The sequence below is a fragment of the Ascaphus truei genome, chromosome 2, assembly GCF_040206685.1.
Source record: "Ascaphus truei isolate aAscTru1 chromosome 2, aAscTru1.hap1, whole genome shotgun sequence".
In the NCBI taxonomy this organism is placed as follows: domain Eukaryota; kingdom Metazoa; phylum Chordata; class Amphibia; order Anura; family Ascaphidae; genus Ascaphus; species Ascaphus truei.
Window position 1 is genome coordinate 374,343,353 of NC_134484.1, and position 27,312 is coordinate 374,370,664.

Below are 27,312 nucleotides of genomic sequence, written 5' to 3' on the forward strand. Positions count from 1 at the left end.
TACTATACTACTAATATATCAATTTAGCACATGAGATGCCAATATCTCGAGTCCTCGAGTAGGACAATGGCAGGATAATTATACATGAAATGCACGAGATTAGAGCATTGCTGGACCCAGAAGAAATGGTCTCACACTGAGATACACTACGTTTGATAGCATTTCTCCTAGGTGTTTCTGTCCCCTCTGGGGTTTTGTGTGTGTGTGTGTGTGTGTGTGTGTGTTGTTTATCAATTCCCCCATGTGTGCACCTACTGCACCTACCCTTATGTGTGCATATGGCTTCATACATTGGGCTGAGCAGGGAGTTTATTTTGCTGCAGAGTTTAGGAGCAGATTATTTGGTGTATTCCTGTATAAGAAAAAGGTTGTATCTGACAATGGGATTGTCCCCCCCGAAGCATCCCCCTTCTGTCTCACTAGGCTTCATCCCCCTTCTGTCTCACTAGGCTTCATCCCCCTTCTGTCTCACTAGGCTTCATCCCCCTTCTGTCTCACTAGGCTTCATCCCCCTTCTGTCTCACTAGGCTTCATCCCCCTTCTGTCTCACTAGGCTTCATCTCCCTTCTGTCTCACTAGGCTTCATCCCCCTTCTGTCTCACTAGGCTTCATCCCCCTTCTGTCTCACTAGGCTTCATTCCACTTCTGTCTCACTAGGCTTCATCCCACTTCTGTCTCACTAGGCTTCATTCCACTTCTGTCTCACTAGGCTTCATCCCCCTTCTGTCTCACTAGGCTTCATCCCCCTTCTGTCTCACTAGGCTTCATCCCCCTTCTGTCTCACTAGGCTTCATCCCCCTTCTGTCTCACTAGGCTTCATCCCACTTCTGTCTCACTAGGCTTCATCCCCCTTCTGTCTCACTAGGCTTCATTCCACTTCTGTCTCACTAGGCTTCATCCCCCTTCTGTCTCACTAGGCTTCATCCCCCTTCTGTCTCACTAGGCTTCATTCCACTTCTGTCTCACTAGGCTTCATTCCACTTCTGTCTCACTAGGCTTCATCCCACTTCTGTCTCACTAGGCTTCATCCAACTTCTGTCTCACTAGGCTTCATCCCACTTCTGTCTCACTAGGCTTCATCCCACTTCTGTCTCACTAGGCTTCATCCCACTTCTGTCTCACTAGGCTTCATCCCCCTTCTGTCTCACTAAGCTTCATCCCCCTTCTGTCTCACTAGGCTTCATCCCACTTCTGTCTCACTAGGCTTCATCCCACTTCTGTCTCACTAGGCTTCATCCCACTTCTGTCTCACTAGGCTTCATGCCCCTTCTGTCTCACTAGGCTTCATCCCCCTTCTGTCTCACTAGGCTTCATCCCACTTCTGTCTCACTAGGCTTCATCCCACTTCTGTCTCACTAGGCTTCATCCCCCTTCTGTCTCACTAGGCTTCATCCCACTTCTGTCTCACTAGGCCTCATCCCACTTCTGTCTCACTAGGCCTCATCCCACTTCTGTCTCACTAGGCTTCATCCCACTTCTGTCTCACTAGGCTTCATCCCACTTCTGTCTCACTAGGCTTCATCCCACTTCTGTCTCACTAGGCTTCATCCCACTTCTGTCTCACTAGGCTTCATCCCACTTCTGTCTCACTAAGCTTCATCCCCCTTCTGTCTCACTAGGCTTCATCCCACTTCTGTCTCACTAGGCTTCATCCGCCTTCTGTCTCACTAGGCTTCATCCCACTTCTGTCTCACTAGGCTTCATCCCACTTCTGTCTCACTAGGCTTCATGCCACTCTGTCCCATTATTATTTTCACTAATCTCCGTGGTATTCTTTTTGGCAGTGCTCATGGTAACCACGTGACTAAGCACAACAATGGCAACAAACAAACCTAGAGAACATGGTTATACACTATGTAAGTGTAGCCCTTGTACCCCCCTTCCCCCTAAGTGAGATTGGGGTGGGTATGCTTCTCTAACTACTTCTCTAGGTGTTTTGCGTGTACCTGTTGGCAAACAGGAGGGCAGAGCGCTCCACAATGGTATGGGGATAACAGGATAGGGCAGGTTTTCAGGGTGCCTTAGTTCTTGGGTGCAGCGCTTCCAGTTAGCATGAATCCTCTATACAGCAGCAGGATGGCAAGACTGACACTTTTCTTTCAGCCAGACAGTGAATCACACTTCTCTATAGTTCAATGGTATTTATTGCACGCAGATGACATATACAGCAGATGTATTCCTTTTCCTAGCTTCCTTCAGGACAGTGCCCTGATTCAGGCTTTAGGCCCAGATCAGGCCTGGTGGACTCCTCCTCTGCCTCCCAGTGAGACAGAGTATAGCTGTAGTCACGCCGCAGGGGGAGGAAAGAGAGACACCCACTTTAGGAAAGTGCCAATATATAGCCTTGAGTTTGTGTTTGTAACCCTGTCCCTTAACAAAGCAGGTTGAATACTGATAGGTCATCACATCCTATGTGTGACCCAATCAGTATCCTTGCCTCAGGCTGACACTTTCTGGCTGTTGCTAAGGCCCGTCCTTGGATACCTACATTATGTATCCAAGTCTTCAAAAAGCACACAAAGCCTTAGAGAAGGAATTAACCCATCCACTGACTGCACCTAACAGGCCTTACACTGGTAGGGCCCAGGAAAAGACATAGCGGCCGGGAGGCTATGCTAGACAAGGAATGCATTTACAGGATGTTGCTCTTATGCCTCCGTGTGCTCTGAGTCACTGAGAAACTCAGTTGATTATGAGGTGACATGTGTCTTTATTAGGGAGTACAGATGTGTAAAATGTTTGCTGAAGTCCCCAAAACAGGCATAAAAGTACCCTTTTTTTTGCCAAACATTTTCAAATTTTTTTCAATATACATTGAACAACGGAAAGCATTTAATAAAATCTTTGTCCAACAGTAATGAACTGTCCAACACCAAGGTGATTTAGAAGAGGGTCAGCAATTTACAGCAGCAATTCCATTTACTGGACTATCTTTCTATATTTTATTATAAATGAGTCACCTGTAATCAAGGATTGCTATCTGCTTATTTGTTCCCTCAAATTAGATGTTTTTGAAGATAGGAAGAAATTACAATTCCATTAATCCTACACCATACAATATAGCCCCCACGCTTGTTCTAGTTGAGAAAAGACTGGAACACATATAGCTATGCATTTTACATCTTAGCCTCCAGTGTGAGGAGCAAATTAATACTTTCAAAGGGTCACTTTTTTTCCAGTGCTACTAGAGTTTAAGGGTTCAAAGAAAACGTTCTCTATTAAAACAGAGTGTATCGAAACTCACAAGAAATCAAGAAAGGAAAATGAAGTTCATGTAAGCATAGCTAATGTAAGCGAACACCCATGGAGTATTGCAGTATAAGATAAGAATAACTAACGAAGAAGTGCCTCAGTGATAGAGCCACAGGTTGTGGAATATGACCATGGTACCTTGTGCAAGTCACTTTATCTTCCTATGGCCCCAATTCAGTGTGCTCTGGATACGTCATCAAATGAACGAAGCTGAACTTTTCTTCAGCACAAGGTTGATGTCTTCACAGCTCATTGAATTTGGACCTAAGCCTAATGAAGCAACAATATGATGCTTTGGGCATTGACGCCTGCAAAACTGTGTGCATATCACATTGCAAAAAACAGATATAATATGATATGTTAATTTTATTGACCTTGAGAAAGACTGATCAATTACCATTATCAGTGAGACCGACTTCCAAAGAGTAGCCGCATTTTAGAATTGATATTATTATTATAATAAATAATAATAATAATTGTATTTACGAATAGGCAAATACAGCACAGATGTCACTCTGAGGCAGCTTGCAGTTTTGTGAAGACATTTTACAACCTTAAGGTACAAAGAAGCCAGTCTGCACAATCTGTTTGTGCACAATCAACTCCTATCTACTGCTCCAGGACTCCGAATGCACATTAGCCGTACTTGTCACTTCTGCAACATTCAGGCTACAATTAAATGCATGTTTTTGGAGCTAACAAGCTCTATTAGAAATAAATACCAACCCCCTCCCCCCCCAATGTTTAACACTTGTGTAACATGGTCTGTATCTTTTGGCCTGTCTCTCCTCCCTGTCATGTAACTCCTAGTCGTATAGGATGTGACAGGTTAATCTTGTGGGCTTTTGACCCCCTTATGCCCCTCTTATGAGTGACAGAAGTGTGGTGGTGACTCATGGCCTGTGTAAGCCTATCATGGATAGGTATAGACCATGAGCCCGGCCCTTCTGGTTTCTCCTACGAGGGAGTGGCACATTTCGTCAGTCCTGCTCTGGGTGAGTAAGAGAGCACTAGAGCTGTAAGTCTCTCCCATCACGGGATGAGCATGCTCACCCCCAGCCCTGTGGCTGGGGGAACATCTGATCCAACACACAGATGCCCTGTAAGATATGGGGCAAGTACCATCTAGAGGCCTGGGACCTCTGAGACTCGCTGTATGGAATCATCTGCAGTGAATGCCTGCCAATAAAGACCCTTGTTCATTAGACTCCTGTCTAAGTATCAGTCCTTGGGCAGTAGGGACACGTGTGCAATAGTGAGGGTTGATCTCTGGACACCCTGGAGCCCACTACGGCTGGAGGCGCTAACCACCAAGAGAAGAACTACAGAGAAAGAACTTAAGCCGGTCCTGATCTCCATACCAACGCAGATCCAACTCAGCTCTCCTGACCCTAACAGGTAGCAGAAGCTGTGTATCTCCCACTGGGGGGACGGACGGACAGTGCTACACTTGTAACCCCCCAGTAATTATCTCTGTTATCTTGTATGTATGTATATTTTTATTTATATAGCACCAACAATGCATGCAGCATTCAATACATAGAAAATTGAGAATTATTTATTTATTTATTTATAAAATATTTTACCAGGAAGTAATACATTGAGAGTTACCTCTCGTTTTCAAGTATGTCCTGGGCACAGAGTTAGGACACATAATACATAGTTACAAATACAGTTACATAAATGAGCAGGGTATACATTATATACAAGACATTGCATGCACAGTTAAAGAAAATATATATTATGGGCGAATGAAACAGTTACAGACCAGATTAAAATGTGAGACAGCCTTAGATTTGAAAGAACTTAAACTGGTGGTGGATGTGAGAGTCTCTGGTAGGTTGTTCCAGTTTTGGGGTGCACGGTAAGAGAAGGAGGAACGGCCGGATACTTTGTTGAGCCTTGGGACCATGAACAGTCTTTTGGAGTCTGATCTCAGGTGATAAGTGAAGCATGTGGTATAATACAATAAGTGCAACAACCATAAGAGCACACAATACGAAAAGGAAATACCTGGCCCAGAAAGCTTACAGTCTAATTAGTGTGTTTGGAGGCATCCAGAAACATTAGGCAAGGAGTAAGTGCAGCGGGTTGCAGTGCTTGACCAGGATGGTTGGTAAGTCTGACTGTGGGTATGGGGAGAAGTGGTCATGAGTACATGCTATTGAAATTCTTAATTAAGGTGTGTTTTCAGATATTTGAAGGTAGTGAAGGACAATGCTTTGTATGTACTACTGTAAGTGTGAGGGAGTTCAAAAGGTAGTGGGCAGTGAGGGAAAAAGGTTTCCTACGGCTTCAGTCCACACGTCTCCATGGCAACGCGACGTCAAATGATGCCGCGGGTCACATGACATTACATGATCAGTTGAACCACACTGCTTGAACGCAGAGACAGAGACGCCGACATCTGTGGACTCCATCGCAGCGTAAGCAGCTGTTTATATTGTCTAGTTTTGTGCCCAATGTTATCTTTTCTCTATATGCAAGTGTGGATTTATGTGTAAACCCAATACATAGTGGCAGCATATACCAGACATAGCTATACATTAACTGTTTATTGCGCATCCAATTACTTTTTTCTGATATACAGTATATACCCAGTCTATATGTCCAGTCAGATCCAGTAGGGTTAACATCGTTTGTTAAAATTGGACAGTATTACTCATTGCTGCTTGACACCAATAATTACCCTAATTAATGTATTATTATTGCTAATTTATGCAACCACATTATTTTAACTATCACTACCTTTGCTAAGTAGGTTGCATAAATGCCTAAATAGAGAGCAAAACAAACAGCCCCAGATTGGTTCATGATTTTTTAGCCTTGAATTCACATTTTCCCAATAATTCAAAAACAAAATGAAGCCAATTTAAGCAAACCCAAAACGTGACAATATTTTAAAAGGTAAAAACCCAAGGCCAAGCGAGTATCTCTACTCCGTACCTCCTACTAACCTCACGCTTCAACCACTGGTTGTAATACGTTGTTCATGGTGAGCAAGCACCTGTTGTGGGTAAGGCCTCGGGCATGGTCAGCGCTTAGGCGCTGACCCATGCTGAGGCGCGCTGCTCGCATGCCTGCCGAAGCGTGTGTCTTAACAAATCTTTCGTTTCTTCGCTTGCCGGAGCGCAGGGCCGGTCACGTGAGCAGTTCGCCCAATGAGGGCGAACCAGCTCCGTGATGTCACTGGCCCGCCCCCAGACGGCGCGCGCTCTAAGGCCAGGGAAAGCACCGCTTTCCCTCAGCCTCAGCGTGTCTCCGCACGGCTTCAGTCTCTATGTACTAAGCCTAAGAGTAGAGCTGCTGCTGTGTCACACAGGCAGTGGATTTATGTCATGGAGCTGGCTTTGAGTACAGAGGGACGGGAAAGCATCTGGCAGGGTTATTTGCACCAGGCGAGCAATGAAAGGTATTAAAGCTCATCCGACAGTGTTCAGCATCTTGTTTCTGCAGGGAGCATGGGATCAGCTCCAAGTTTTATGGTGTAGGAATTGGTTTGAACAAGGTAAAGCATAACCAGCTGTTGAGAAATGGTTGCAAAATCCCTGAGAGTCACTAATGCCATAATTATGCATAGAGTAAATTAGTTTGTTCTAATAACGACAAAGCTGCCACGCTTATGATAATTATTGTTTGGTTGCAATAAAAAGAAAATAATAAAATAAATGGCTGCTGGTATCAGTTTCGGAAGCCACACCCCTGATTGGGACACAGCTTTGAATAGGAGTACAAACCTTCATAAACTGCATCGTATATACAGTATGAAGGTCATGATGTGACCTCATAAATATGACTCCGTTTGTTCTTTGAAATGAAGTGACACATTACATCATGTTAAATACCTGATTGATTCAATTTCTATTAAAACAGAATTATGTGTATTTATGTTTATTTATAACTAGTATTAGTGCATATACAATTTTGAGTGTAATATATCTTATAATAGCCATACTGTGAAAATAATCAATGTTGTTAACCTATTGTATATAATGAAACCTCCGTGCTGTGTAAATCAAATTTTTGGTGGATGCATGTATGTATATTGTTCTTTTTTATATATGTAGCGCCCACAGTGTACCCCGCGCTTTATAAAAGAGACAATACAGGGAATAATAATATAATAAGACAATAGAAAAGGAAATCCCCGCCCACAAGAGCTTACATAGGGGCGTACTTAACTCTGTACTACAAAACAGAACACTTTTTAGGATGTATACCAGGTTTAACGTGGCGCCCGATTTTGAGGCAGGGTAAACTATTTTTTGGTGCACAGATGCAATGTTCTTTAGAACAACACATTTACATCTGTGTTTCATGTGCATCCCATTTGTTTGCATCAATAATCAATATACAGTACAGTACTGTACCTGCCTAAAACCATTTTTAACCCTTAAGGCACACGATAGGGGGGGGGAGGAGGTTAGTGCATTTACGCACACAAGCACAATATCATTTGTGATTTACGTGCATAGGCCCCACAATCTTTTCCAAGTATAAAATAAAAAAATGGTAATTTTCATGTCATGTTCAAAGGAGCATATTATGTCCCAGATCCTCAGAACGCTGTTATTTACTTAACAAGTGCTAACCGGTATCTTCAAAGCTCACTAATGCAGTGTTAATTGCTGTTTTCAGCCATAACAGACCTTGCGATAACATTAACGGCCTTTAGTGCTAAGGATTGGCAAAAGAGGTGTTCCCTCGAACAGCGCTCCCTAATAGTTAATGCAGGAATTAACCTGACGTTAGTTAGATCAAAGCCAAAGGTGGCGTTACTCACATCAAGACGTCCATACCGGAAGAAAACTTCCAGCCTATTCACTTGAGTGGGCCATATTTATTACGACCTGCTAGAATGTATCGTATTTTATAGCACTGCTTAGTAGACTTGGGCCACCATGTCTGATATAACTATAGAGGCCCCGGAGCAGTGCATTATGATAGTGGAGATCTTATCTGTCACAACATCGGTTTACATTTCATGATCCGGGAGGAAATGACATCAATATTGCAAAGTGGACATATGTTATTTATCTTTGCCACTGGTTTGAACTTGAGGGGAAAAAAATTAAAATGTACATTAAGCACAGCAGCGGACGGGAGTGTGCAGCGTAATCCACCACCTTGCTTTGGGAATTAGTACACAACGTCACTAATTATTTTGAGTAGACATGGATAAAACCTTAATGCAAATTCCCAAACGTGGGGAATTCTGGACATTGACACTTGCGAAAAAGGAGTAATGATATAACAGTGCCAAGAAAAAATAACCACGCGTATCTTCCTTAGGCTGCGCTTATAGTGCTGGCGATGGCGACCGTCGCGTCAAAACAAAGCGACGGAGCGACAGTGATACCAGAAATCTGGTAGTCACTGATATTTGATTTTGTTTTGGCGACGGTCTCCCCTTGCGGCCAATCAGGAGCTTCTCCGTGCCTCTGCCCTCCCCCTTTTGTGACATCACTGGCCTTGTAGCCAGCGACGTCACCTAAACTTAAAATATAACTTTCGCAATGGCGACGGGTGACGTCATCGGTCGCATCGTCGGCACTATAAGCGCGGCCTTAGAGAACAAATTTCGCCAATATTTGCACAGGAAAACAAGAAGATGCAATTTTTCTTTATCCTATGAATTGACAAATAGCTTTAACTTCAATAGCGTGTGTTGGGAAGGTCCATACATCCCTAATTTTGAGGAGTCATGATGTTCTAATAAATATAGTCTACTTTGGCTCTGGATTCAATAAAAGTAATTAAAATCAGCGATAATATTTTACTTTAGGAAAAAATATACAGTAATGAACTCCTCGTATTTGCCTCAGACTGACACCCACTGCTGAGGTGGGGGCCTTAGTCATCCTCCTCCTCTTGCACATTATTCCCCTCTGGTCCTAAATCAGACAAAGTGCAGGCAAACTAGACCAATGTTTATATTTCAATAGCATTTAGAAAGTAATTAGAATTGGCTATGCAGGTACATTATGATCCTCACCAGAAGGATCATTACCAACATTCATGTTACATTGAAAACATAACCCCCCCCCCAATAAGCGCTGCGCGGGTGTGTGTCAGTGTCTTTCCCTATGGCCACCCAATCCTGGTTCTGCAGACCTGTGTAATGGTGCCGGCACACTGTTGGAGCTCTTATTTACTGTAGCAGTGTAGCAGGCCTGTACTTCACAAAACGCCAGGTCCCCGGTGGTGACGGCGGCGTGCGCGCGCCACACACCAATCACTTACCTCGGTAGTGGCAGGCCCCAGTGTCTCCTTCCCTGTCAGCTCACGAGGCGCGTCAGCCAGCAGGGCATACAACAAGATTGTGTTCCCGTGCGGCAATGCGGTCACATGGTGCGCTGGGAGCCAATAGGAGGGGAGATAGCTTGGGCCAATAGGAACGCAGCTTACTTTGTTGGTCTATTATACTAGTTAGCACAGTTTCATGCGTGGTGATAGTGCTGTTGGCTAGGTCATGAGCCTTTAATTATTTAGTGCTGGTTCTTGCAGTTTATGTGGCTCAAACTGACTTAGAAATTAATTGGTATTGTCTGAATAAAAAATCTGCTTTCATTACACACTGTCAAAGCTGTTGGTACTGTAGTCTAGGAATATTTGAGCTCTGCTGGGGAAGTAGGTATTGGCTGAGACGTTATAAAATACTTTACCAAATCTTTAAAAAAAAGAAGTGTTGTGTGTGTAATTAGATAGTGGTCCTCTGAGCGACAATGTAAAAGCGGTGCTACTGGGGGTTTTGACCACGCCCCCCGCGCCTCCGATCACTCCCTACAGACTGCAGATCACGGTTTTAAGCTGTGCACGCACGGCCAGAACACCAGGCGCGCGTGCAGCAGCCTCCACGGGGACCTGGCCTAAGGAAGCCAGTTACATTTGTATAGAACAAAAATGTGTTTGTGATGCGTCAAAATCGGTCAGAATTCCTCCATGACATATGTAAATAATGCTGGATAACATGAGAAAGTCCATGAATGATGTGGTAATTTGTCAGGTAAGGGCTAGGAGTCTAGTGAGGTCCACTTGACCATCACAGAAAGAAACCCCATGACGGCCCCTCCTAGTAACCAATAGGACGTAATAACAGGCACCGGTAACCATATACATATATGTGGGGGCACTGTTGTTCAATTGAAAGCTTACCTCATCATTTTTCCGGTTTCACTGGGAGCTGGAAACTGCGGCAGTGCTACACATCTATACCCTTCTTCTTGCTGCACAGTTACATTTGTAAGCTGCTGTGTTACAAGGAACTTTGACTTTGAATGCACATAATTAACAATTTACATATGTAGCTCCAGTATTCTCTTTGAATAGACATATTATTGACTGGGAAGTGGCAGGTTTTAGCTGTTTCTTTCTTTTATATACTACTGACCTCTAGAGGAGAACTGTACAAACGAATAATAATTGTTTCTATATTGTTATAATATAATACTAAAACCCTTTGATAAAAGTTCAGTATTCTGCACTGTGTGTACTATATAGTCTCAGTGTCTGCTACCAGTCCCGGAGGAACTGAATTCTGTGGCATTTATTATATTTCGTGGTGTAATGAAGAAATAATAATAATACACAGGTATTGCAATTAACTTCTTGGATCATGTGGATTCTGGGATATATTGCATGGGGGGAGGGGGGGATAATGTAACGATTACCATCATAAATCAAATTAGTAATCTAACACCATCTATGATTCCCTGGAAGGAATTAATCCCTTATCTCAGAAAGCTCTTGCGGGTCAGCGGAAACACTACAAAAATAAAATAATGCTGAATATAGCTGAAACCTATTGTTGAAAAACATGTGAAAGGAGGATTACATTCCAGTGATATCAAGGTATTTCACAATGTAGTTCAAAATTCCTTTATCTGCATAGATCCTGGACAAGACTAGGGTAGTTGAAGCTTCTGATACCTTGTACCAATGTGAGAAATCTTCATAGCGGAAATGATAGTGCGCAAAGCTTTGGAAACCTCACAGGTATCTTCATGTTGTGCCCATCTCAGATCCACCACAAATGTGCATATTATTTATCTTACACAGGGAAAACAAAGTCACAGCTCTGCTTTATTAAAGGGCCAGCAGGCAGAAGAAAGAGAATGATAAAGGTCAATGCTAGAAACATAGAATTTGATGGCAGATAAGAACCACTTGGCCCAACGCCTGCCCATTTTCCCATCTGCTGTGAAACCTCAGACCCTACTTGATCCCTGTTTTTTCTGCCTTAGACCTTAAAATGCCTTTATTTTATCTTGCACTTTAATGAACTGTACATGTGATTTTTTTTGTTTGTTGTAGATTTTATGACTGCGTTACCGCTGGAGGATGGCAACTCCATCCTTGGTCCATCCTCCAAGTGCTGGCACTTTTTGCCCATTTTTGTAGCATAATATTTTACTGAGAGCAGAGCTACCACTCTGGCCTCTCATGCTGCTAAATGAATGGGTCAGTGCACAGATTATGCACAATAGAGATGCGAGTCATCAAGGATTGAAATCTGTGAGAGGTACGGTGTCTGGGCAAAAAAATATGGAATTTTAATGGGAAAGTACTGATTTTGTTTTCAATGAGATTCCATTGAATTCTTTCTATGAGATTCTGATGGTAAAATCAACGAGATCAGTGAGATTTTACATCTTTCAAGCTTCTGGCACAATTAGTAATAAACAATATTAGTGATTAAAAAAAAAAACTAAAATCCACAGTATTATACATGTATAATAAACACAACCTCCCTGTTAGGATTGCCATTAGGTAGATAACGGGTTAATTTAGTTGTTTGTGCTGTATGCTCATGGTGGTTACTTAAATATTGCTAATTACCAACTGCTAGGTAGCCCCGTCCCCGTTTTAGAAAGAACCCACACTGTGCATATATAAAAAGGGTCCTTGCCACCTCCCAAGTTGTCACTGTGATCTCTTATGTCACCATGGCCTATAAATATAGGGGGTGTGAACTAAGACCTCAGACCCCAGGCGGAGCCCATGACATCAGGGTAGAAGAAGGTGGGGGTCTCACCCTGTCCCATGTCTAATTGTGCAACTTGTCCTATGTGAGTATCTGAAGTAATCCTTTATTATTTTACATGTTAGGCAAAGTGCGCCTATTAGGAATAGGCCCACTAAGAGAAACAGTTTGAGCTATCTGTAAATACAAGGGAACAGTGTGTGCAAAGCCACATGTGAGTGAGACTATAATGGGCCATGCATATCAAAAGCACTGCAGATTACTTACCAGAGAAGTAGCTGATGGGAAGTATGCATAGGATGGCGGGTAGAGAGAACCCAGATTGAGGTGTACCCTCCTTGTAGCCAACATAGTCAAGTGTTCCTCATAAGAAGGTATGCAATGATAACTAAAAGCCTTGTGGACCTCCCTGGACTGAATGTATTGGATCCAGGGATGCTTTGTGTACAAAAGCCTGTCCTATTGTGACTAAACCAGTCCTGTTCGTCTATACTAAAAATCTCTGGCACCCTTTCCCATCATTCTTCAACATCAACCACAGTCCAGCTTACCATTCCAATATGGAAAATAGCTGAAGCGCTCAAATGCAGGTATATCTCAAAATGATAATAAGCCAGACCACTGTACCAGGGTACTAACAATTGATATAGTACCTATTGTGTCATATAATGGGTACTATCCTCCTGAAGACAGCTGGTGTGTGGTGCAACCCACTCACCATCAGTCTCATTGGCAGGTTCCCCTGAAAAATATGCAAATACTCACATCCTGGTAGGGCAGGCAGGCAGGCTGTGCAGCTACTCAATGCAATACAGGGAAAAGGGAGACCAAAAAGCGCACCAGCACAAACGGAGCAGGAAGAAACCAGGACAAAAAAATGATTAAAAGGGCACTTTAATGTGGCAAAAGACCCATCCAATGCATTTCGAACGTCGCAGCTTTTGGTCTCCCTTTTCCCAGCTTACCATTCCAGCCAGCCGGACGCCAGCCCTGAGGTCAAGGTATGCATGAAAGAGTCTAGTGCATAACACCTGCACTTTCCACCTACATACACCTGTGCAACACCCTCCTTTTGAGCCAGGTAAGGAGAGGGGTTACATGTATATACTTCTTAGTACCAACTGGAGCGCTACTGTGAAAGTGACTTCAAATATCCAACAGTAAACAAAGAAACCCCAATATGGGGTAATTTCATCTTTTGGCCAAAATATGTTCGCTCGCTAAGATTGTTCATTACTAATTGTAAATTGTTTGGAGGTATTTGGCCACTCCTCACCCATCTCCCCTATTTAATGAGCGGGTCTAAGCACATAGAGTATAGATAATAGCAGTCGTCATTGAGAGATTTCTTCTCCTAGGAGAAAGGTGGAAATAAACCTCGGCTGCAGCCATAAGCTTACGAAGTATATTTTTCTTGCATTTAATTTTTTAGATTTTGTTCACAATTGTTACGACACTTCTGTTTTTTTTTTTTTAAATCAGTTTAATTGCACTGTAGCTCACTTATAGCATATAGTGCTTCTACTTTGTAACCCCATAGACACTGCATAAATGTCCAGCTTGCTATTGATAATTGTTTTGTTTAATCTTTTTTTTTTTTTATATATAGTGGAGGAAATTCAGATGACACAGTATAAAATTGGTAGTTCAGGAATCTGCTAAAAGGTTCCTACATAGACATGATGGCGAGCCTGTGCTACAAAACAGTCTAGAGAACAATTACAAAAGCAGCTGTTGGTCAGCAGAACAGGAAGAACTCACCGCTTCCCTCTTGTGGTCAAACCTTATATTGTGTGCTGTCTGTTTCTGGTCATGCACTGAGCACAAACACAAACTTTATAAATGTAAAAGGATTTTATATATGCAATAGTCCCAAAGTGGGACAGTCTGTTGGGTATAATACATTATTCGTGTCATTTACCAAAGATTTGTCCCAATTTTGCAACATGTAAGATTTGCCAAATACAATTTCCCATTGAATTAATATTTTTGTCTTCAATTAAGTTTTACGAATGTAAAAACAAGACATATGATAAATGACACAGTGAAATCTGGGGCTCAAAAATATTTTTAGTAACAAGAGACTGTTGAGGTCTCCTTACTTTTACACATTCTTTATGAAGTTTAGGATAGGATCAGGCCCATTAATATTCATGTGGCGTATGGGTTCGGGGGATATCCAAAAAATACCTGTTTTTTTTTTTTTTTTGCCTCAGATCCAATAAAGCTATTTTGTATCCAAGTCACCCTCCATCATTTGGGTGGTGTGTCACAGGTGGAGAGCTCAGGCCTGGCAGCCACACGCGGTTGTTGGCCCCGACCTCTGGCTGGGACCAACTTCCTGCAATGCCCCCTCCCCCCATGGTGCAAATGTTTGAAATATTTACTGTGTATGTCACTAAGATTATGAGAAATAATCTTCCCTGAGGAAGGTCACATGTAGCTGATCGAAACGTCGGATGGAGTGCCTTGGTTTTTGTTACCTCAATATATTGTCATTTCAACTTGGCTGTGTGCTGTCTCTTCTCTCCGGATGAAGATCTGGTAATATCTGCTGTTTCAATATCGCATATGGGATAAGCATCAGTGTTTCATTGTTTACAGAGTGCCTGCTGCCTTGATATATATATATATATATATATATATATATATATATATATATATATATATATATATATATATATCATCATGTGTTTGACAATTATTATATACATTTACACGCCCGGGGCGTGTGGATTTAACCTCCGGGTGAGTAAATATTGGCCCAAGCAGCACACGTGTTTTTTACATTTCCCCAGCTCGCGCTGCTGTTTTTCCCGCGCTCGCGCTGGAGAAAAAAAAAAAAAAAAGCCGGAGGCGGGTTTATGTTGTTGGGGGAGATTACCCTGCCTCCGGCTCTCTGTGCAGTGCCTTCGCTCCTCCGCCGCCTCTCTGCAACTTTCCCTCCTCAGCGCTTCCACTCCTCCCCCTTCCGGCAGCCCCTTCCACGCCTGTCTGCCCCCCCTCGCATCGGGCCATCCGCCACCCCCTCCCATCGGGCCATCCACCACCCCCCCCACCCCAATCTCTCCCGGCCTCCGTGAACCGCCCTCAACACAATTTCTCCCGGCCTCCGTGACCCCCCCCCTCACCACAATCTCCCCCCGACACCCCAAATCTCCCCACTCACTCCCGATCTCGCGTGGCAGCTCCGCCAGGTCCCGGAAGGTCTCCACCAACAGCCACTGAGCTGAGGCTGCTGCCGCCACCGCCCCCATGTCCCGGCGCGTCTGACACCCGGTGACCCGCAGCGACAGACGCCGACACCCAGCCTGCCCCCCGCCTCTTCTCCCTCTCTCCGTGGGATATGGCGCTCTCCGGAGGTGACCACAGCGATCCCAAGGTGTGTAGAGGGGGGGGTGGGGTGTGTGTGTGTGAGATTGTGTGTGTGTGCACATGGGAGAGTGTGTGTGTGTGTGTGTGTGTGTGTGTAGGATACCAGACGTGTCACATCACCCCACCCAATCAAGCCCTCTGTCTCTCTCCCTCTCGCCCCCTCACCCCCTCTCACCCTCTCTCTGTCTGTCTCACACTCTGGAACTGGATATCTTACTTACCCTATATATCTTAACTGCCCTATACTACACCGAAATAACCTATACTGCTTTCTTCCAGATCTGACTCAAGCTTCACACGGAAGACATCGGAACCCCCCCTAACCCAGAAGACAGGTAGGGAACACCTCCCCTCCAATGTATAACATTGCGGGAATGAGGTACCTGGACATTGAGGGACTACGGATCAGGTAAGATCCGGCATACACACACACACACACACACACACACACACACACACACACACACACATTATACTACAATTAGTCGTGTGTAATACAATAAATACATTTATGTCAAAAATGAATGTTGTTCTGACTAGGAATTTATTAAATGTGTTTTATTTTAAAGCGGGGTTGGGGGCGGGACTATGTGGCGAGTAGATTTTTTGGTTGGGCTAGTAGATTTTTGGGTGATTTGTCAAACACTAATATATAAATATATATATATATATATATATCTCAGAAAAAGAAATTATCACATATATATCGATACATATCTATCTCATAATAACTTCTAGAACTGATAACATCCTGATTTCTACGGCAGATGATGCAGAGCAATATGCTTAATGGATTTACAATAAAACATGCTGATTTTATTTACAGTACCTTGACGTATGTCGACTACATCTGGAGCACCTTATTTTCTGGTATGCAGATCCAGGACATTCTGGTAGTCGCGTAACTTTTTTGGATCCAGTGAGCGGGTGCCTTACTACAAGTAGACTGTTGTTTTTACAGACTTCACTTCAGTCATTCCGATAGCTGCATGTTGTGGAGGCAATTCTATTTGTCACGCTTAAAAGTTGAACTTCGGATTTCACATTACGTGGAATCTCCAGTACATGGGTAGGCTGAAGGTGACCCGGCTCTTCTGGGTTTAGAGGGTGCTTCAAGATACCAGGAAGGTAGGACAATGAATAGAAATAAATACAATTTATTTGTAGAGTGTAAATGATTTATTAACCAAGACCCCAATCCACAGATAGAAGCAAACATCTTTTACATGCAATGCCACCACAAACCTTTGTCTACATGAAGTACATACAGGGAGCAGAGAGGACGCTCTGTCAAAGCATTTTTACATACAGTTTGGTAACTATTACACGACAAAAGATTAAGTGGTTGGAAGCAACTTCTGAAATGATGCATGTTCAAACATGGAGTTCAGCTCTGCACACACATGGCTCTCTTATCTTGTACGTAAAAGGGACATTAACCTCTACAGTGTTGGGGGGGGGACTCCGACCATGAAGGGGTTAAAAGAGCATATACACATTCTCTCTCAAGGAGGATGAAAAAATAATAATGATATAGCTAAAAATAAATAAATAGCAGCATAAGCCTCTATTTCCTCATCTCGGGACCCATTGGTCAAGAGATGGTGCTAATCCCATCCAAACAATTAATTTAAAGACTTAAAATAAGTAATAAAGACTTATTCAAGTAAGGTGTTCAAGTCTTTTGACCAACCCTGGATTGAGTAGAGGCATGGGCCGCAGGGCGCGTTCCACCTGGAGTTGCGAGGGAGGGGTATATCGGAATGCAAATCAGCGGCCACCAAATGTCATGTGGCAGTTTTCAGTTGATTCATATGAATAGGTAATGCGTCCTAGCTATACATTGCCCCATTGCCCCTGTTGTAAGACTATGGCTTCTTCAGTAGAAGGGACACCCCAAACAAAAATGAATCTCACGCCGCTAAATAACTTCGGAACACATGGCTAGGATGGAGACTAATGGAACAAACAACCACAGCTCACTTCATTTTCCTCCTCTCTACATGAATGTTTCGGGTGACCCACAGTATTTAAGACAAGAACCAAAGGGTTAAAAAAATTAAAAGAAACCTCAGGGCAGATACACTTGAAGAAATATATATTTATTTTTTTAACCAAGAAAGATTAATTTAATCAATGAACGTACAGGGGTAATAATTTGAATGGGTTGTAGGATACCTTAAAGTCTAGAACTGCATATTTGGGCAAAGAGTTTCGGCCAACCGGACAAAGTAGGAACTAAATCCACATGCTTTTGTACTGAAAACCAACATCCTACCCACTGTGCTACACCTCGTCCCCTATAACCCACAAATATGCGATTTCCATTATTCTAAATTAAAACTAAATGGAAAATTGTTTCTTTCTGAGAGCAACGTAGCACGTCATTTGTCAAAATGACTTGCCACATTCCTAGTGTTAGAAACTACCAAGACTTGGCTCTGATTATTTGGGGGATTTTCCAGGGGACAAGTTCTCCCAGTGTATAAATCTCATGTTCTCCACTGAAACACTGGTAAGAATATGCGATTTAAATGGACGAGGGTAAGAAAACTCAAACAATATAGGACTGTAATATAAAAGTATACGAGCCAGCCCCTCTAGCTGTGAAGCGATAAAAGTCTGCAAGTCTTGCAAGAAGAGCAATCTATGAATGCTACATTAATATGGCAAACTCAGACAAGGCCATCACAAAGGCGGGTTTACCCATTCAACTGTGATAGTGCCGATTGGGGCACTATCGCAGTTCAATGAATAACCCCAAAAGTTCTGGTCACAGAAAGTGTTCTGATACAATACATTATAGGTTACTAAGACTCTTCATCTGTTTATGTTAATAAATATGTCAAGGTATAGTTTCCTGCTCTGTGTACTGAATTCCAGTCTAACTGCGACAGTGCAAGTTATGCAACCCACAGAACACAAACCTCTCTCTTTCTAAAACTTGGGGCGACTATGCAGGAAACAAGGGGGCCGTCTGCAACAACAACCACCTATGTCATTTTGCTTTTGAACAGCTTCATCATCACAACTCTTTGCTGCTTATTCAATGTGCTGTGAAGACATCTTTCATGTGCAAGAAAAGAGTTCAGATCCATTCAAATGAATGGTTTTCCTGCACAGGACACATGGTTTGGCAGCAGACTGAAGGATTGTCGCCTTGAATTGCGACATGCAAGATGCGTTTGTGTTGGAAGGATTTAAAAAAAAAAAAATGCATACATGCAAATGAAGTATAAATCAAAGTGCCGTTTTAACCCCTTCACTACCAGAGGTGTCTGCTACGCATTGCTCTGCATGTTGCGTTATTCACTGTCCGTGACAAAACGCCCAGTCTAATTTTTAGTGTTTAGTCCGTTCCGAACAGAGTGCCACGATTCTGCAAAGGTCTCTGTCGTTCGCAGCACCGTGTTGCATACAAATGTTTCTAATACTTAATTTATCTGCAGCTTGCGACCAGACAGAATTGTACGGGAACGGATATGACCTTAAATACTGTAACGGGAAAGAAAGAATGAACGAGAGGAAATATAGCTTCAAGGAGCGGAAAATGAGAGCAATGTTATTCGGACTAGGATGATGTCAACCATATTAAAAATGATTATTAATTTATACAGAGGAACCGCGATGTTAAAATTGCCGAATATTTCCTTTATCGAAATAAATTGTGTCACTGTGATAGAAAATGTTTCACTGTGAACCATATGTCAATATGCCCGGGATTTACTTAATACCAAGCTACCCGAGGGCAGACACTACCTTCCTACAACGCTCGGGGGAGGTGTGAAGACACCGCCTAACCCAGGCCTGCACAACGCGTCCTCGAGGGCCGCAAACCGGCCAGGTTTTCAGGATATCCCTACTTCAGCACAGCTGGCTCAATTAGTGGCTCATTGAGCCAGCTATGCTGAAGGAGGGATATAATGAAAACCTGGCCTGTTTGTGGCCCCCGAGGACTGGAGTTGTGCAGACCTGGCCCTAACCCATTAACTATCGCATGTAATAGACATGAAATAAACAGGGGCGTCGAAAGCCCTTCTGGCACCCAAGGAGGTCAATATAGACAGACTGCATCCTCGGAAAGGGGAATCAAAGATATACCGCCCATATCCATATGGCGTCTTATAAAGCCCTCATCATATAAACTATTTCCATGTCATGGGAGTCTACTATGCAGGGACATGTAATTCACGCAATTCTGGCCCCATCGCTCGGGATATGTTGCATGATTTTATCTTTATGCAGATATGTGAGGGGGTAGGAAAAAACAAGGTCTTTAATTAATTGGTTATTTCTATATAAAAAGAAAGCAACATTGGCAGAGTACCCCTGACAGGAGAGGAAGTGCCAACACTCAACTACTTTCGCCAAGTGTTAGAGTCATTGCTTTGCAACGAGTTGCAGGGCCATCTGGAAGTGGAGGAGTTTGGTACAAGTGGTCTTTGAGGTCCACACCTCTAGTCTCCACACTAGCTCAAGTTTCCTTCAACCATTCAACATGCTGTGAAGACGCTTCCCAGGGCTGGAGAGGAGTTCAGCTCTATTCCAATAAATGGGACTCAAATATTCCCTAGCACAGGGAAGACAGCTCCACAGCATATGAAGTGTGAAAGCATAGAGATGGATTAAATGATTTCGTTGTTCTTTAAGTTGTTTTTCAGGTATGAGCTCAGACAATGTTTCTTAACCTTTTTTTTCCCCACAAAGAATCCCTATTTAATCCCTATTCTAATTACGGTGACGCTCAGTTTATGAGTATTTAAATTTGTCAATGTTCCTATAAAAGTAATTAGAAACACTAGATTGTATTGTAAAATGCCCTAATGCTGCACCGAAGTTCAGTTGATGCCTTTGCCCAAAGAGCATCCAAAAAAGTAGTTTTAGATTCCAATGTTATAAAGGTTACATAGTAAATGAGGTTGAAAAAAAGACGTACGTCCATCAAGTTCAACCTGTGCTAAATTTAGACAACAGATACTTTATCCTATATCTATACTTCCTTATAGATCCAGAGGAAGGCAACCAAAAAAAAACAAACATATTTTTATATGCAATGCAAAATGTTTCATCAATAATACAGTGGAATCTCTTTATAATAGGACACTTTTACCAAGCAGTCTTCTGCCATAGGACACCTGATGCTGGAAAAGCAAGTCAAATTGGCTGGTAGATGTCTCATATCAGCCTCCTCTTCTCCCCCCCCCCTGTTTTCTCAAAGCAAATAGCCTACATTTCAATGGCAAATGGAGACTTGGAGATACAGGACTGCGCGGCAATCTTATGATGATGTGGACTTAGCCAAGGCCTGGCAATGCCTGATGGTTGGGAATTTTGAAAGACGGAAAGGTGCAGCTGCAGTACTAAGCGGTTATCATCTGCAAAATGTAAACCAGTAAAAGAAATTTTAATGGAACAGGTCTCTGTTCAACTTTGCAGCCTGGAAGCGTTAAAGTCAGCTGTGCATTTGTAGTGAACTTTGCAGCCAATAGCCTCAACACTGCAACTACAAAGCTGGTGTCAGATGTACTGCAGCTTTGCAACTGGGAGGCTCTTAGCTCTGTGACTGCACAGTGTGTGCATTTCAGAACTGGTTTTCCCCCTGCCCCGACACCCCCTGAATTCCTGTTACTGTACAGTGTTACATTTAAAATGATAAAAGGATGAGCGCTAGTCTTGAAATAGTTTCTGCATCGTATTTCAAACATCTCTTTGAAAAAACACCGGCCAGACTAGATTTAAGGAATAACCAATCAATAACCAACCACACGTCTATGCATTTATCTCACCGTGAATGTTTCAACATTGCTTGGCTGGGGAGTCCTGAGAAGTGGACTCAGAAACAGTCCTAGGACCTCTGTTTTACTCGCACGTTGTTGATCCCTTTCTTTACTGTGGGACAAGCATGGTGTTTAGGATCTGACGCATGAGGGTAAAATATGAGCATGGGGCTTTTTGCGGACAACTTCTATAAGCTCTACTGCCATGCTAGCAAACTTTAACTGTGCTTCTGTGGGCACAATCTCTTAAACTTCACATTTAGTATGGTTGCAGAAGCTGCACAGGGGGAAAAAAAGGATATATATATAGATTTGTGCAGAATGTGTTTCATCTGAATTATTAGGGATTCCGGTTTTCGGTGTTTAGTTTTCTATTTTATGTGGCATTTTCATTAATAAAATACAAGAAAACCAGTTAACAATGAAAAAAAAAAACCCATTTGAATTCCGTGATTACCAGTACACTTTGTTTTATTTTTTTTAGTGTTCATGATTGGTGTTGCTTTTCCGGCGTCCGGTTACAGCCAAGAACCGGAATCCCCAATTCTGTTCCACTTACCAAGGTTACATTCAAGAGCCCCTCCTACTTCCCAATCCACTGTTACAACCTCAGTATTCAGCGTGCTACATTCATTATAGTGAGTGCCGTTCCAAACTGAACACAGCCGGAAAACAAAGCTAAATTCTAGAATCGAGAATGGTGGGAAAAGCGCCAACAGGGCTGAGGCTCAGCTCGCTTCTTAGCTAAAGCCAAGCTAGAGGTTGTATTTTCTGCATTTTATTGTGTGTTTACTATTATGTTTTATGTTGGTTTGTTTTTCTCTCTTTAAAGGAATATCCTTGGTACTCTACTGCTGGCTGACCCCCATCTGCTGGTGATCCGCCTCCGGTTCATCCTCCTCCACATCGGCATTGTACTCCTCAAAAGCGTCGTCGTCAACATCCGGGAGACCCAGTAGCTATGCAAGACAAGAAGAAGGTGAGATGGTCAGAATTCAGGTTGTATTCCTCATTCGTTATTATTGTTGTTGTTTAATGGTAGGCTGCCTTCACTGCTCTCTAGGTTGTGCCCTGCCGCCACTCGTCAGGAGCTCAATGACGCCTTCACCCAAGCAAAAGGGAAGCTTCTGCTATATTATCGAACATGGTCCTTGACATTACAGGAAAACCCCTTGTCCGTGTAGACATCTCGAATATGACCCTCAACAATGCCCGTCACAGCTTCCCCAGCACCGCTCAGTTAGTAGTGAATGTAGGAACAGGCAAAATAACTTTTGTACAGTTACTTCACACCCAAAAATTACTGCGTGGTCTAGGGGCAAAAGTATATTTGAAGCGGGAGGACATGTTTTACTAGAGTTCCTCATTACATTGTGATTTTGCCATTCATTTTTGAAGCCTCAAGCACGGGAATATAGGTTTAAATCTCTTTGACGGGGAGGGAGAGAGAGCAGCACAGTGACTGCATATTATACTTTGTCCGCATTTTTTTTTTCTTAAAAGCTAATTGATCAACGTAACAAAGAGATGATACAGAAAGAAGAGAAATTTATGGCAAATATGGGTCATTTGGTCCATCAACTTGGCCATTTTGTTTCTTCCACGCCCTAAAAGTATAGTCCCTCCTAGGACCAAAGTGCACTAAAGTCAGTGGCTCGCTCAATAGGTTAAATGTAGTTGACTAACACCATTATTATACAAATCAGACAAAAAAAAAAAGTATTTAACTACTTTTTGGTTATTATTTGCATGTCTTTACCCAGAATCCCTGGCTGCAGTGGAAGCATTGTATGCTGACAGATAATGGGGGAAGAAAGGTTTGTGGACCTGTCTGACTGTGAATGAGGTCATAAGTGGTATTTTTATTTGCGGTATATAATTTTTCGCAACTTTTAATGCCTCCAGGGGAGATATAAATATAAATTACATTGAACTGTTCTTTTTTTTTTTTTTTTAAAGTGAAGTTTTTTTTTTTAAATGTATGAATTTTTTTCATTCCTTTTCTGTATCTCTACCGTAGCCATTAATATTCGGCATGCACAGTTTTGTGATTGCGCCCATGAGCCTCTCGGTATGGTTAAATAAATGTATGATTCAGGAGTGCACAAAAATATTAAATACTTAGTAGCCAACATTTTCTATGGGGGGTGTATCTGTGACACACACAAACACACTCCTCCCCCTGCCACACTGTGCATTGAGAGCAGGGGCAGAGTAAAGGAGCTCCCTCCTACCCCCCCAACTAGCCCCAACCCTCGCCTCTATCTCCTGTTCCCCAATCCCCCCGTCGCTCTTCTCACCGAAAGGCGCAGTGGTGACTTGACCGGTCAGTCACCACTGCTGCCGATCTCAGCGCACCAGATCCCGCTATGATGTGGCTGCGGAGCGCTGTTGCCGTTCGCAGTGGTGATTTACAGGTCAGTCAGTGCGCAGAGCACAAGCACCAGGGGGGAAATTTTAGGCGCCTAGGATTTTTCCATCCTGGTATATGATGCTAGTAAGATTTCTCTCCACAACCGCCCTTACTCGCGGATATAGTGTTTCTAACACTTCATACGGGAGACTTTTGGGAACAAAGGCTTTAGAAACTATGTTCAATGCAAAAGTACAATATGACACTACACACTCCTAAATGCTTGATGAAGAAATAACCGTGACACCCTACCCATGGAAGAGAGGTGCTGGCATGACGTTTCAGGGTACAAACCCCTTCATCAGATGCTGAGTAGATGTTCCCCTTTTCCACCATTCACAAAAAATAAAATATATATTTCCCCCGTGACCATCCAAAAGGTCTTGTTATGTTTTGGGGGAGATAGTATATATATATATATGGGAACCATGTTAAAAATGGTTATTGAGGCAACAATGCTCATTTGCATGTCATTTCCCAGAATCCCTTGCTGCAGTGGAAGTGCTGTATGCTGGGTGATAATGGGGAAAGGCGGGGTTGCAGACCTGCCTAAGACATGCAGATGAGCATACAGTTGTATTTGTGTATATATATATATATACACACACATACATATACTTTTTTTTTTTTTTTTTTGAACAGTTTATTCTGCCTTTGGTTTCAGTTGCATTGAACTTCTTAGTATTCTAAAGTAGTTATCAATCTCTTGATTATTCTTCTAGCTAACTTGTATCGTTGCTCCTCATTTTAGGCCTAGTATGGAGTGTTCACCCTGCAATACATTTGGACATCTGCAGAAGGGCGTATTTCTCCCTCATATCTAAGTAAAGGCATTAAAATGAATGACTGGACACGGTACTGAACCCTGTGGCACTCCACTACATTATCTTTCCGAATAAACTCCTTATTCAAATCTAAAACCAGATGTAAAGCTTTAGAAATGAGTTATTACTACAAAATACTACCCACATATGCCAAGATCTTTATTGCCAAGTCATTGCCTTAACCACAAATCATCCCCGTGTCCCCAACCATGACAGGCCGGACCATACAAAAAAACCATTTACAGAATGGACTTACGGGTCTGAAAGACTTGAAGACCTTTTCCAGTATTTCATGAAGAGTCTTCTTACCGCAGGAGGAAATGTAGTCCTGTGCTAACTGCAGGAAAGGCAAGCAGTCCTCACTCTCACTCCACACGTGCTGGAAAGCGAGAGAAGAGCGTTAGAATGGGCCATTCACTTCCAGCATCAACAGAACACATTATACCATCAACCTAATACATCATCTACTATTGAGCCATAAATCGCAGGTCCTGTGCCTTCTCTCCCTTTGGTTAAGGCTGTTTTATTAAATCCTGTTTTATATTGTTTATTTTTTTATTAAATAAGCTTTCTCATTATTTCTGCCTACACACGCCCTAAATACAAAGAGTGCACCCATGTGGTAGAGATTTATGGCTGGTTCATTTTATTGATGAACTGTAGTGGTGGCGAAGCCCCAGTAGTTACAGCAACTTTGTTAATAAAAAATGTTGTTCTCCTCCTTTGCATCTTTGATTGTAACCTTTAACTGGTGGGGTATTGCTATGAGAGATAATAGTCTTTGTAACTCTGTACATAGGCCTTTTCTATTCCTTAACTCAGGGGTGCAACATTTTCTAAGGGGGGCACAATGATTACAGAGGCCCCAGGCTCTTCCCCACAACATTTAAATAGATTGCCGTTGGAGAATGCGGGGCCTCTGTAATTGCCTCTTACCTTCTCCCGACGATGCGTCGCCCTGACAACACGGTGTCAAATGGCAGCGTAATGTCAAATGGCAACGCAGAGATGAGATGAGGAGAGCCGGTAAGAGTAGGGTAAGAGTAGGGTGACCAGGTGTCCTGGTTTAGATGGGACAGTCACGGTTTGAAGTGCTGTTCCGGTTTTCTATTCCGTTGGCCGCGCATGCGCGATCGGCACTTGGCAGATGCTCGAGTGCATGCGTGATTGGCGCGTGCTGGTCGCGCATGTGTGACTGCCTAACGCCGATCGCACATGCGCATGAATAGCCTGCATGTGCATGCGCAGTCGGCGAGTGCCGTTTTTTGCGGGACAAATATGGTTACCCTAGGTAAGAGGCAGAGGGTGGGAGGGGGCGTGGCTTAAAAAGTTTGCGCACCGCTGCCATAACCAATGACCAGGAGTTTCTAATACAACTTGAGGTTAAAGTTTACACTCACGACATAAAATCGGGAGAATTATCACCACAACTTAACTTTCCTGGAATCAACCACAAATTGTGACAGCCAAATTCTCTTCTTTCACTCCTGCTTAGATCAGAAATGTCTGATCTGACTGGGAGTGTAAAATGTTAAAAAAAAATAATATTCTAGTGAAGTGTTATTTTATTTCTATCCACCTGCCCATGGGGACTTATTTTCTTTAATGGTCTAACAGTGAAAGTTTGACAATGCAGAGCAAAATAAAACAGACTTATTTTGTCAAATGTTTCATGCATTCACTAGCACTTTATCCTTAACAGAATTTGGCTTTTTTTTCTCAGTAAATAAAAATATCACTTGTGAGCACATTCACGTCTCAGACAGGGCTGCAACCCTGCTTTTCATCATTATCTCTTAGCATTCAATATTTCCACTGCAGCCAGGGATTCTGGGAAATGACATGTAAATGAGCACACTGTCACTTTTAACTTCTTATCCATTTTAACATGGATCCCTATAAGCTTATGTCTGCCGTATTACACAACTTTTCAGCACTGCCTGGGTTAAAAAGAGGCTTTATTCTCAAATAATGAGAGTAACTTGATTGAACACAGGACCCCAAGAGTCACTAAGGTTTAAAAAAAAAAAAAAAAAAAAAAAAAAAACAGCTGGGAGTGCCGCTTTAAATATTATAAAAAGGGTCACATCACAGCACACACATACACACGCATGCGCTATTGTTCATATTAAATACAATGCAAGTTTTATAAAATATGATGTACAATATATTTTTACATTTAAATTAGCATAATGTAAAATATGTAAATGATCACAGACCCATCAGTAAAATATTAGGCTCAAATATCACTTGGATTACATTCATTCGATGGTTAAAGCCGTTAGATAGCAATGTCGTTCTTCCAAAGCACCTACATAAACCAGGTGGTCCGATGCCTTCCAGAAGGCGTCTTATGCAGGTGTCACAGCTAAAAAATGCCTTCCAGCTATGTACACTGGCGACACACTTTATTCGAGCTCGGCTAGTCCCACGAATTCGGGTATACCCGGGTGTATTGAGGTTTGTGACTGTTTTCTGCCCGAGTGCATTGAGTTATTTTCCGGCAGGGATTGAAGCATTTTATTCCCGCTGGCTGCAATACTGCACAGTATATATATATATACTGCATTACAATTCATGAATTTATGCCATCTGGTAGACACGCGAAGCATTGCAGCCTATTAAATCTTAATCATTATCATTTAACAGATCAGCCGCCCGTCAGCCAGGCATGAACCCAGGCTGGGA

At 42.7% G+C, this 27,312-nt stretch overlaps 1 protein-coding gene across 1 annotated transcript in view; it reads right to left on the reverse strand.

The window, feature by feature from the left end:
* Positions 1 to 20,836: 20,836 nt before the first annotated feature.
* MTURN (maturin, neural progenitor differentiation regulator homolog) overlaps positions 20,837 to 27,312 on the reverse strand; it is a 31,261-nt gene continuing 24,785 nt past the window's right edge. Inside the window, exons 2-3 of the mRNA XM_075587071.1 lie at positions 24,881 to 25,003; positions 20,837 to 22,346 (exon numbers count right to left, since the gene is read on the reverse strand). Coding sequence (XP_075443186.1) covers positions 22,236 to 22,346; positions 24,881 to 25,003 — 234 coding nt within the window. The 3' untranslated portion in view covers positions 20,837 to 22,235. The remainder of the gene's footprint in view (positions 22,347 to 24,880; positions 25,004 to 27,312) is intronic.